Source organism: Lethenteron reissneri, chromosome 27 (assembly GCF_015708825.2).
Source record: "Lethenteron reissneri isolate LAM-NWPU_2019-01 chromosome 27, ASM1570882v1, whole genome shotgun sequence".
Taxonomy (NCBI): Eukaryota; Metazoa; Chordata; class Hyperoartia; order Petromyzontiformes; family Petromyzontidae; genus Lethenteron; species Lethenteron reissneri.
Genome location: NC_083805.1, coordinates 13133228 through 13146798, shown reverse-complemented (window position 1 = coordinate 13146798; position 13571 = coordinate 13133228). Strand labels below are relative to the sequence as shown.

The following is a 13571-nucleotide window of genomic DNA, read 5'->3' as shown; positions in this document are numbered from 1 at the left end:
TCAAACATACAAAGACTATGACGGGCATTTACAAGAAAATGTCCTAGTCTCGAAACAAGAACCAGGATCAACAATAGTTTCTGTACTGTGTCCAAAAGTTCTCGTCACGTCACATTCGCTTTCAGTAGCACACTATCATCCTCCCAGCGACACCATTCGCACCGCGGTTTCGAACGACATTTCGGAGGAAACATGAGTTTGGCCTGGGCCGCTGCCTTCCTCATCGCTCTGCATTTATTGCTTTGGCCGAGCCACTGTAGCGTAGTGATGAGAGATGGAGACGACCGAATACAAAATGGGCTGTAAGCAAGAGGTTGCATTGGCTGTGCTCACCAGCATTGGACGGACTCACACATTCATTCTCGCACAAAACGAGACAAAACAACCCATTTAGCTTTACTGCTTTTAGCGAGCACGTAAGGCTCACATGGCACATGTAGGGGGTTGTGTGGCCAGCACCACCACACTTTCTTTGTCTCCGCGATGCTCATTGTTACACACTGCACCATGATACTCATTTGCGGTTGAGTTGACCTAGATGAGGCCCAGTATAAGTTGAGATACCACTGGCCATTGATGTTGTGCGTTATCAGGAATCAAACATAGATGACATGGATGTGCACTAAATACTACACCGACACACTCGCGAAAGAAAAGATCCCCCTTATAGCCTTAATAGACTTTTGGGGCAAGTGCTATTAGCAAGCACCTATGAAGGCCAGAACACTACACGAGGGGGTGGGTGGCCAGCACCCGTGGCAATGTTTACACACTGCACCAGGATCTAATTTGAGGCCGAGTCGACCTAGGGGAGGCCCAGAACCGGTTCAGATCGTCACTGGTGTTGGTCCGGAGCGGAAATTGAACTCGGGTTGCCAGGGCTCATGACGCAGGGCGCTAACCGCGACTTCGCCGCTCCCCTCGCAAACACTCATACACACACTGGCACTAACACACAAATAAACAAAAATCAAGCAGCTTCCTGTTGCAACATCCATTCTTTGACATAGGAAAGTCAGTGGTTGTATATAGGGCTGAGCAACATGACAGCGAGTCATGGCACCTAATCTGTCATGAACAGATGCTTATATATAAACCTGGATCCAGACGAGATACTCTCCAAATGGACCCCAATCCTCAGTGATGTTGAAGCCACCACCAGTACTTAATGTGTAGTCAGTTTATGAGTGGTCACATTTCTTGTGAACATGGTATGAAAATAAACCAAACAATTGATGTACAACGCCCTAAAGATTTTACAGAGCTCTATTTTAAAAGTTTCAACTTTTTGTTGTGACTACATTTAGTCATCCGATACGCAATTCCGTCGCCCCAAATTTTCTACTCGAATTTGATCAAGATACAGTATTAAAAAAGTTTCCTTTAAAAATAAATGTGACACTTATTGTGTGTACTACAGTAATGTAACCACCCCGTAAAACCTTCTTGAGCTCTCCCTGTACATTGGTGACGTTTAATAATAATGCCCTTACACAAAACAGCACATCCAAGTGCGGTCAACGTGGTCTTCTGGGTAAGGCCGCAGGATAAAGATCTCTTCTCTCAAGCTTTCCATGCACGACAAGGGGCATCTTCAGGAGCCGAAGACACCCGCAGGAGTGTGGGCAAAGGCAACAACGTGTTTAGCGCATCTTTTCTCAAGCTTTTGCCACGCAGCACTATGGGCATCTTCATCAGAAAATTAATACTTTCCGCATTCATCAACTCGTGAAGAGGGTCTCAGTCGTGTGGCAAAACCTTGAGAAAAAGAAATGCTCAACACGTGGCCTTACTCGGCGGCCCCGACTTGGATTACGAGTGGGCTGCGGAAACCTACGTGCTACTACAATAGCACCTGTTATCGCAAGACGATCTTCCCGATGATAGTTGTTTTGCAGAGAAAGCCTGAAGTTGGACACGAAGTCCATTTCTCGCCTCACCGCAGCCACCGTAACGAGGATATGTGGAGTATGGTCTTCCTCTGTCGCATCAGCTTCGTCAGCATGGAAGGTGTCATGCATTTTTTTTTTGCTTAAATGCATTATTAACACCGTGATGTCGGGTTGGCAAGGCACTATCGCTCCTTGTGCTCATTAGCAAGCCACACGCGGGGCCTACATGTCGGTTGGGAAATTCGTGGTGTAGTTACCATCAGAGAGATGGGCAGCAGTACACGGTAGCATTCTAAAGAATGCAATCGCTTGCTTAAGAAAGTACACTCAGACATGGCTGTCAACCCACACGGGGAAAGCGGATCGGCTGCTAAATTGCACGAACGCAGAACAGGAAGAAGAAAAACTTACATATACACGCACGCACGCACGCGAGTTCCCTGGAGGTTGTAATGAGAAAAAATAAGCTGTGATCATTAAAACAGTGATTTGCATCGATGAGCATGGTTGATGCTGTAGTAATCAATTCTGGTAATGATTCATAATCAGAAATATCACGGTTTGGCTTCGAGAAATTTAGGATGAGGAACTGAACTTGGGTTGCAGGGAAGGCTCGAGTTTAGCCAATAGGAGGATTAGGGCTCGGTGTCTTCTCTTTAATGTTCGGGATAGAATTATGCATAAGGTTATGGTTAAAATTAGAGACAGAGTATCTTCTTAATTGCTAGGGCTAGGATTATGGAAAAGGTTACCCTTAATCCTAGCCTTATTAATTCCATGGAAATAAATTATGCCACAGTCTAAGACCTTGTGTTAAGATTTTTTTTTAATAACCAGGGTTGAAAATTATTCGGTCAATGTCTGGGTCTTTTTAAAGGGTTGGTCTAGGTTTGTAGCAATTTTTAATTTAAATTTGATTCATTTTCTACCTACGTGACTTTACCGAAAGAACCAAAGAGTATGGATCCCTGCAGTCACGAAAACTTCAAATCTAGAGTTGGGTACAGGTTTGAGATTTTTTAAGCTTTAGTGCTAAATTTATAGTGAATACTAGAGTCAATGCCAAGCTCCAGGTCAGGGTCTCTTTACGTTAAGCTTTAGTTCAGGTTTGATTCTTTAACACAAATAGCATTTGTCATGTTCTACCACCGCTCAATACAGCCACTGCAATCCTCGGAAGCTGTCTCAGGTGTCAGGCCGAGAGCTGTGGGGCACGATGCGTGCAGAGGTGTGATCTGTGCTGCCAGCCTGACTTAGGTTAGATCCAATCAAGGGCAAGTCTGCAGTCCATACAGTCAAAACACCCATCCGTGTCCAAAGTTGCTCACACAAACAAAGATCCTCCATAAAGCCTACATGGGCTTCTGGGGCAAGTGCTGATAGTGAGTACCGATGAAAGCTAGAATGGCACACACGAGGGTGTGGTGTGGCCAGAATCCATGCCTGGACAAAACTTGTCTTGCCAGTGCTGAAGTTTACAAACCATGCCAGGTACTCAATACCGAGTATACCTCGTGGGTGCCCAGGACTGGTTCGGGTATCAGTCACCACTGATGTTAACTGTGGATGGGAATCAAACCAAGGACGGTTCGCAGTTAAGACAAATATCTCCTGTATAGCCTTGAACAGACTGTTGCGGCAAGTGCTGTTAGCGAGCACCTATGAAGATCGGCACGGCACGCGGTGGAGGGGGGGACCAGCAGCACGCCTGGCTGAATTGTCTCCCCAGTGCTGAGGCTTACACACCGCACCAGGTATGGTACATCCTCTATTTACTTTGGGGAAGCGTCCCTGGAAAATGCGACGTTTGGCTAAACAATGTAAATGGAAACCAATTTATACAATTGACTTAATCACATTAATTTATGATAAGTTCCCGAGGGTAATTTTTGTAGCAAAATTTTTCTAACATTTTTAATTAAAGATACCAAAAATAATGTTATCTAACAAGTTTAAATACATTTTCTAAGTTCATACTGAGCACTTACCGAAGATGGTGACAGAGATTGCATTTCGAGGCCTAGTGTGGGGTGAAGGGGACTTGAGAGGGAGTTGGGGTATGGGGCACCGCCGCGTTCTTTTCTTTCAAATTTTCCAAAACTACGTCGTTGTGAATTCAATGCATTTTGAAGCAAATTACTTTCCCCAGTTCATTGGCGACGACCATAGTGAAACAACGTAAATAGGTTCGACGTATCATAGAGGATATCCTGGGTTCTTTCGGTAAAGTCATGTAGATATAAAACAAAAAATATAAAAAATAAAATAATCAATTAAATATAATTTTTTTAATAATAATAATAAAGAAAAAGAATAAATTAAAAATAATAAAAGCAAAAAAACCACAATAAAATAAAAAAACATTTCAAGTAGTAAAATTACATTTAAAATAAATTGAAAATAGTAAAAGCAAAAAACCCATGACCTTCCGATCGCAACACAAACGGTTTTTATCAGGTGGAGAGTGGTTTTTTGCTTTTATTACTTTCAATTTATTATTTTATTTTTATTACTTTCAATTTATATTTAAAATATATTTTTTTAGTTACATTTTTTTTATTTTGTGTTTTCTATCTACGTGACTTTACCGAAAGAACCAAGAATATGAATTCCTGCAGTCACGAAAGTTTTAAGTCTAAAAGTAAATAGAGGACTTACTGCACTCATTTAAGGCTGAGTTGACCTAGAGGGACACTCAGGACCGATTAAAACAATCACCACTTTTGTTGGTCGTGAGTGAGAATCGAACTCGGATGCTGGATTTGCAGCACAGTGTGCTAACCACTACACAACCGCTTACTCCCATGCACACACAACAGCACACAAAGAGACACACACACGCACGCACGCATACGTGAACAGGTGTAATAGTAACACCGGCATACCGTGCACGATGGGAATGAATGCACACGTGTAACACAAACATTGTACAAATACTGTCTCAAACAGAGTGTTGAGAGACTTGAGTGTTCCGTGATTGTAGATCTCACAGTGTCAGTTTGAGGATATGTCCTCGGTGGCATGATCTCCAAAGCTTAAAAGACTGGATGCTGATCATTATACACAACGATGGGCATGCGTGCACACACGCACGCACACCCAATGTGAATCACAACATTACTGTATTGGCATTAGTGGAGATTAACAACCCATAGAACATGTGGTTTTACCAAAATCACCTGCAACAGACCATCACCCCAACCCACCCATCAGCCCTGAGCCTTTTGAAATAATTAAACTTGATTCATCACAAAAAACTCCCTCGTGATTACTTGGTTACTCAAAACGAACCTCCCCGTGTAAAGTCTACGAGGCGTCAACTGGCAGGTTAGTTATTTTCATATTTACATTTGTCATCGACTCGCTTTTGATATTTTACACCAATCTCGATGTGCCACTGCCAAACACAATCGCACGAACAGCAGCTGTCTCTTAATACTAAGGTCTGCGTTTCACAGCGCAGACGAAGCAACATCAACAATGTACATTTTTTTTGCCCATTCTCATAATATCTTGTACAAGAGAGGTCATAGTTTTAAAAGAACAATTGTTAGCTCTTTACAATTTACTTGCAAGGAATTTTCAGATTTTGGCTAGGACACTAGCACCCAAAAGCTCACTCGTACAATGACATCACAGTTTACAATCCACTTTAGAGCGCACACCAAGCTGTAGTATGAAATATACTGTAGTGAAGGATTTAAATACTGAGTGTCTATCTTTCGGGATAATTAAACCTTCAACTCCATGCAAACCGGCTCGGTGGAAAGCTTGCGGATTGCTAGGGTATCCAACCTCGTGGTTTTTTTCTCTTTCTGGGATGAAGGGGTCCAGGTCTGATTAGTCTGCATCGGAGATAGACAAGCAGCCAATACGCAGAGCCTGACGACAACATTTGTAATTCTGTCAACTGCACAGCGCCCACATAAATACTTCACAGCCTCATGTGCATGAGGGCACTAAATCTGCAAAGTTGCAAACGAATGGCTTGGGTCGGCTTTAGAGGTGAAAATCTGTGAGACGGAGACATGGATCTGATGAACGTTGGTAGTTGCTATAAGGCCGGTGGGGAAAGCTTCACAATTACGGAAGCTACAATTGTATTGCTGGAGGCATTGCTCATTTTAAGGAAATGGATTGCAATTTATAATTTTTCTTTTAGATCCTTGGCCACAATTGATCAATATCCCGAGCGAGTTGAGCACAGCATATTAACTACAGTGAGACAATTTAACAATCTGCAGAGTGGTTTCACAAAACTACTTAATTTTATGGCCATTTTATAGGATTGCATTTTAGCTCAACTGAATTGGATGGAACTGACAAAAAAAACATTGGCACAAGGACAGTAGGCAATTACAGCCGATGAAGTAGCTTAAAATGAACGTTTATTTTAATGAGAAAATACACTCTTTTGGCCAACGGCCTTTCACTTACTATTTTTTCATGTTGGATTTATTTATAAAAAAAATATATGCTCTAATTTATGGAAAATTCTGCTGCTTTAATACCAATTTAATTGTGGTCACCAATTACAGAAAATTACTATCCAGGTGCTATTCAATCTATGCGATTTTGGAAATCTTTCCACAGAAAAAACTCACTGGGTCTCAAGGCTTCAAGAAGTTCCTGCTTCGGATATTTCATTTCATTTTGAGGTACTTACACAACTTGGAGGAAATTGCAATGAAGGGAGAACTCACACTCTGCACAAATGGGGTGCCCTCACCTACTTTCTGTACTGCATACTCCAGGTATACCATACATCAAGGTCCCATCTATACATGACCACTCAGCTTCAAGAGTGGCCACGACTATCTGCTTAGGAACATAACGAAGTGTGCTGTAGCCAACCTCCCTCATAGACACAGCAACGATGCTGTGGGAAGCAAACCTTGGATTTTACAGCTTACGAATAAATTGCACTCGATTGCTGCACACATGCGTGCGAGCACACACACACAAATGCAATAATCGCGCCTCTTCCTCAGTGGGGACTTTCAAAAGATGCTTAATGTCCTGTTTCCCTTGGCTGCCATTACCTCTGATCCAATAAAAAAAAAGCCATGCGCGTGCTCAAAATATCTGTCCGTCTCTCTCAACACACATCACAACTGTGCAATAACCAGGCACTGTGTGTGGCAGCTGCCAACAATGTCCACACAAACCCTGGCAGGAGGGGTGGGGGGCAGTGGTGATGGGGGGCAGGGGGGGCAAAGGAGGGACTGACAGTGCCGACCGAGCCACGGCCCAATCGCACGTACCCTGGCTTCTGTCCTCACCCTGCTTTCAGCAGGCGACCGCCATAGCACACCCCTGTCCCTCCCCCCTCACTGTGACCCCTGGCCCCATTTAGCAGTCGAGCTCCATGGCCGATGCCCACTTCCGGCGGTCGCTCACAAAGCCCTGGTTCTGCTTGAGGGTGAACGCGTCAACGCTCGGGCCCAGGCTGCGCGATGCCGGCAGCTGCAGGAAGCCCTTGTGTGCAGAGCTGTACTTGTAGAGAGCGGTGGCGCGCTCCGTCAGCGAACCAGCTGTGAGGCTCGCGGGGCCCAAGCCGCACAGTCGCCACACGGCACCCGTTTCCGGGTAGTGCGCGTAGAGCGCGCGGAACTGCCAGCCGCCGCCCGGCCGAAACAGAATGAGAAAGTGGGGCGCGTCGCACATCTCCAGCTCCTGCAGCAACGAGAGGCGATGGGGAAGGTTGAGCGAGGATGAAATGGGGAGAGAGAGAGAGAGAAAGAAGGAATGGTGAAAAGGTGAGTGGGAATTGATTAGCCGGGGGGAAGAGGGGGGGAAATGTCGGCAAGCGTGTTGAGCGTGGGATAGGTCAGAGCGTTTTTCAAAAGGACGCAGGTTGAAGAGTCAGTACGAGCACACACGATGCTATCGGCTTACAGATGCTTGAGATGCATGTACCATTCGTCTAAAGTGCATCTGGATTAAGGTTCTCATGAATATGTACCTCTGATGTATACCTGTTAGTCAATAAATCAATGACTGCAAAAAATTGCGGCGCATCCGAAAAAACATTGGATGCATGCAGCAAAAAAGACTTCCACACACGGACAAATATCCAGGACATGTGCAGTGGAATAAATGAGGTCGAGAAAAATCATCAATGCCATTGTTGTCATTAGTAAACACACCACAACTGAAAAATATTAAATACGTTTACAATCACCAATGATCCTTCCAAAGTTGTATTTCATCTGAAATATTGATCAGTTTTGAAGCTGTACTTATTAATGCCAATGTGCAAGCACAGGTTGAAAAAAGTATTTTTATCCTGTGCTGCACACAGCCAAAGCAGTGACCTATAAATGTAAATTACGAAATACCTACTCCCACAAAAAAAACCTCTATTATGGAAAATACGAAATAGATATTTTTCGGTTTTTATTAAACCCAAATCAACAGTCATAACAGAATGGCACATGAGCGTACGAGCAAAGCTTGCTTGTCTCGGGATTAAGCCCTCTGGGTAAGTCTTTCCTTCCTAAAGGAGGGCTTTTGTTAAAGTTTTCATTTTATAACGAAGGTGGGGAGTGGGGACTGTGTGTGTGTGGGGGGGGGGGGGGGGTATGACGAAGATAATGAGCAAAATAAAGATAAAAAGGAACTTGAGGCCCACATCCACCCATTCTCCTGCTAGGATCAGCTGTCATTAAAGTGTGTCCTGGGGCCCGTCCCCCCACCTCCTCACCATTTCCAAGAGCTTTCTTGTTAGGAGTTCATATCATGGCATCCTCGGGTAGCACGAAGTAGATATTTATACCCAAACGCAGAGGCAGATAGGGTTATGGGGCCAAGACATGCACGACAGAAACAAATTCACCGACCAAGCTACTGACGGGTGAGACAGAGGCGCTTATTTGAGTGACCAACTGACCTGTAGCACCTTCAGTTTTTGATTTTCGTTCACCTTGCCAGCCAGGCAGCAGTGCGACACCGCATTCTGCACCAGCGAGCGGTTCGTTTTACTGCTCGGCTCCACAAACAGCCGGGGGCCTGCAACACATCACCGCCGACACCAACGGCAACGTTACCGTTTTCACAATCACCGAAATCCTTGTCATCGACCCACACCCATCCCAACCCAGCGACCTCCCTCAGCCACCCACGCAGCCACACCACCCACCACCATCCCAGTGTAAGGCACTGCGTTGTATGTCATCCATCATGTGATAAATGCTCGTACCTGTGTATGTGGAAGAGCCAGTTGATTGACTGTCCCAGTCCCTCTCCTCGCTTGATACTCCCTCCCCATCCAACACCTCCATCGACCCACACCTACAGAGACACACACAAGCACACACACACACACAAGCACACGCACGCACGCGCGCGCGTGAGCACATGCATCTATACAATACATGTCTGTACAGATGTTTCTGTACAGATGTTTGAGATGCGGTTTCATTTACACAGTAAATACTTCGTAATTATTTTTTTTATACATCACAAAGACAAAGATCCCCTGTGTAGCCGTTGGGACAAGTGGTGTTGGCAAGTACCTATTAAGGCTGGAACCACACACAAGAGAGTTGTGTGGCGAGCACCATGACTGACCCAATCTGTCTTTGTGATGTTTACACACCGGCACCAGGTACTGATTTAAGGCTGACTGGACTGAGAGGAAGCCCACGATCGATACTGATATCACTCGCCACTGATATTAGCCGTAGTCGGAAATCTAAGTTAGGTCGATGGGCTCATGGTACAGTGCACTATCCACTTCTTCACTGCTTCCCACGTGTGCTTATATATATATATATATGTGTATGTGGAGAGCAAGTGCAATTAGAAAATACCGATTAAAGGGAACAATATATACAGAGGGTGTGCTGGGGCTCACAATATGCATACCCCAACCACTCCGATGTTTGTCGTGGTCAAATCTTGTAATCAAAATTTAGTCTACTTCGTGTTGTCCAATCTATACAAAATGTTGCACACGCACTCAGATCCGGTGACAATGTATGCCTGTATCGATTAATCAATTAATTTTCTCCTTTAAAGCAATTCACATTTTGTATGGATGCCTTATTATTTATATGTGTGTAGGTGAAAAACGCCGCGGTCCCTAAACTCTGGAATCGCCTCGCCCAAGAAGCAGGCGGTACGTGTCTCAGGCGCGCCTGCTCTGTGTGAACGAGTTACGGAATAAATGAATTCAAGTAAGCGTTGATGTGGGGGGAGCAGGCGCCGCATCATTGACGTACTTCTCGACCGTGGAGTTTAACGAAGTTGTTCAAAAAACCGTTGTTCAAAATTTTTTTTTTTAAAGGAGTTTATTTATAATAATTGTTTTTTTACCCTTTTATCTGGCAACAAAACTAACACCTTTTTTACAAGGAGTCATGTTTGCATAGACCACAATACCTGCAGTCGGAATGGAAAAAAAACCACAACTCTGATAATGTATGCACTGTCCTTGAAGTTGATTGGTCCACACCCAAGACAGCTTTCCCCTTAGAGCCTAGTCTCACATGGTGTTGGACCAGATGACGCCAAAAGGCGCACAACTCAAAGACAATGCACCATCAGAGTATGAGAGCTCGGGGTAAGCATTTACACCATTGGAACCTCATTTGCCAGAAGAAAAAATATGATAATTGTTTTTTTACCCTTTATCTGGCGACAAAACTGAAACCTTTCTTACAAGGAGTCATGTTTGCATAGACCACAATACCTGCAGTCCTAATGCAAACAAAAACTCTAATTATCAAAAAAAAGGTGTCAGTTTTGTTGCCAGATGAGGTTCCAATGGTGAGTTTATTCATATTTAACCTGAAAACAGGGTCCCCTATCGATGAGAAGTAAAATACTCAATTCATCTTCATCAGTCTGCATGTGGCGTATTGAATGTCGAGGGCCTCATCACAAGCAAGGAAGCAAGGGCACGATGTGAAGGCCTCAACAGAACTGACCATGACCTTTTAACCATCACACATTATGAAGTCTCTCCTCCTTGGTTAGTGTTTGAGAGATTAAAAAAACCGGGGGCTGAACGGAGGAGTTCACACAAGAATAAGCGCACTACTGGGCACAGTACACTTATCCCATAGCCATTAGTAACCAGCATTGCACACTCTTAAATCATTCAGAATTTTTTAAATAAATTAAAATAGGCTCATAATTGATTCAAGTAATATGAAACCTCTTAGGCATATAAGAAATTGATTAATAGAATACGAGTGTTTTTATCTACAAGAAGTCTGCCGACAGCGTTTGAATGCAGAAATAATTATATTTTGGGAATTTGACCAGAATGACATTGATTCAAATGACACGAAATTAGATTTTTTTTTTCAAACCCTAGACAGACTTCACATTTGGCTGAATCAAATTGCTCTAAATTGCTAGAAGATATCGCCCTGGTTTAACGCACCACGAGGAATATTAACAGGCCGCACCTGACAGTTCACCATCGGCAAAAAAGTGCAAGTGAAGCACCATTACATGGAGAGGGGGAAAATAATAATGCGCGGCAGGTCAGCTGTCAGCCAGGCAGGCATTTTTATTGCCCAATTATAAAGTGGCGATGTCATGAAAACCGAGGTGTGAGTTTATATCGGGAATCCCCGCTGTTCAGAATGTATGTTTTTACCTCTTGCGAGCAGCAGAACCACGCCCGGCACTGTGGGCAGGCAGCGATGCCAGCGATGCGCACGAAGTAGACTGCAGCTTGCTTATAGCGGTCCCTGTTGAGCATGTTAAATGTGCACACAAACAAAACAACAACCCCCATTCGCCATCAAGTGGCAGTGATGTCACCACGGCACTTGTGCCAGGCTATTAAGGCCACACACACACACAACCCATGCACACACACACGCATTCATATTGTTTGTGTAAGTTAATAATCTTTGGAAGGATTTGATAAACCATTTCGGGTCTTAATTGATTATGTTCACGCTTACGGTGACTTTGAGACCGCATTCCATTCTCTTTCTCTCCCCCCTCCTCTTTTCCGAACATAGATGGACTCGTCCATCTGAACAACTGCCAAATCGCTGTCCGTGGTGCTGACGTTAAGAAAAAAACACCACTTTTTCAAATTTTCTTGCTGTGTTTTTCACACCTGATGATGATTGCTTGTGTTGCAGTCGAAACGCCGTGAGAATTTTATTGTTTTATATTTTTATTATTTTATTGTTTCCCTTCTACGTGACTTTAGCGAAAGAACCAAGAATACGAATCTATACATACTCTATGTCAGCCTGTGACCAAATCACCTGGGAGGTGCCCCGATCCCATCACACCCAGGAAGCCAAGCAGGCTGGACCCTTCACAGAGCTTTTATGGGTGACGATCATGTATGATGAGATTATTATTGGAGGTGTGTGGTGGGCAGCAGAAGGCGGTATAACAAAATCCATTATAGTACTGTACTTCGATGCTCACACATCTCTCATACCCACCTTGTCCAACCCGCACTGACTAGCAGCTTGGCCAAGTAACCCCCACGGCACGGGGAGGTACTCATTCAGCACAGCACGAACACAAGGGCTGTACTCATGTACACCAAAGGTCAAACAAACCAACGCGCGCATGCAAAGCTATGCCTTGAAGCAGTTTTGTAGGGGACACCTTTACAGCTCAGCAGAGTGCATGCATATTTGCAGTGATCAAAAGACGACCCACTGATAGTTTAGCCTGTAGAAATCTGGATTTGCTGTTCGTGAGCATCTATTAAGTTCTGTGGTCGTTGGGCCACCGCATGTATTCTCAGTATTAAACTGTGAACACACCTTGTATTGATTTAGGCAATGTTTACCTCGCGTAAAATGACAGTTGTAATGTATTTCTATGCTGCAATGTCTACGCTCCCCACCTAGCCAAACTGAATTGACACAGCATGGCTGGGTATTGTCAAAACCTCCCCCATTACCCACATGAGCAGAGGGGGCCCTCATCCAGTAACGGATTCACGAAAATCGGCAAAACATTTACATCACCTAGTGGTGGCTCAAGCCAAAGTCTGATGCTAATTGCCGCTGGTGTATTGTACAACCAGTGATGTAGCTCAGGAGGCAGTGCGCTAACTCAACAGTCAAGTGAGCACGCACAAACACACCCAACAACACTAAGACAGCCGCCGTTTGCCACTAAGAGGTGACGACGTCGCCACGGCGCTTGTGCCAGGCTAGGTGCACTTTGACGACCACATGGCTGGCACGGATATGTCTGCCAAATGTGCAACTTTTAAAATCGGTTTTGAAAAGAAAAAGTCAATCGCGCAAGCCGCCTGGACCAGCTTATCGTGCCCTGTGTCCAGAGGTATCAAATACTTAATGTTGCCATCACGAACGCTGCATGCCGGTCCCGTGCTAGTGTGCGAGAATGGAACAGCTGGTGGGCATCCTTGTGTGACCGTGTGTGTGTGTGTTGTGTTTGTGTGTATTTAAGTGGCCATAAGCGTGTACATTGCTATCCACAACCTGCCTGTAATTAGTGACTCTGCATGTGTGTGCACTATGTACCCGTAGTGCGTGACTGGTCAACTCCTCTCCCTGGTGTTCTCCTTTTAGACAACAAGGGTTCTGGAGTGTCCCTCCCGTCTCTCCGTCTATGACACGCACATCAAAACATGCACGAATACAGGTAATAAATACAATTTTTCCCCATTTACAGACAAAAGATGCTAAAATCTACTACTTATCCAGGCCAGCA

The 13571-nt window shown here is 44.4% G+C and overlaps 1 protein-coding gene across 1 annotated transcript in view; it reads right to left on the bottom strand.

Moving 5' to 3' along the window:
• Positions 1–6263: 6263 nt before the first annotated feature.
• LOC133348566 (calmodulin-regulated spectrin-associated protein 1-like) overlaps positions 6264–13571 on the bottom strand; it is a 54549-nt gene continuing 47241 nt past the window's right edge. Inside the window, exons 14-18 of the mRNA XM_061561453.1 lie at positions 13382–13467; positions 11506–11599; positions 9094–9185; positions 8785–8903; positions 6264–7568 (exon numbers count right to left, since the gene is read on the bottom strand). Of these exons, the coding sequence (XP_061417437.1) occupies positions 7245–7568; positions 8785–8903; positions 9094–9185; positions 11506–11599; positions 13382–13467 (715 nt within the window). The 3' untranslated portion in view covers positions 6264–7244. The remainder of the gene's footprint in view (positions 7569–8784; positions 8904–9093; positions 9186–11505; positions 11600–13381; positions 13468–13571) is intronic.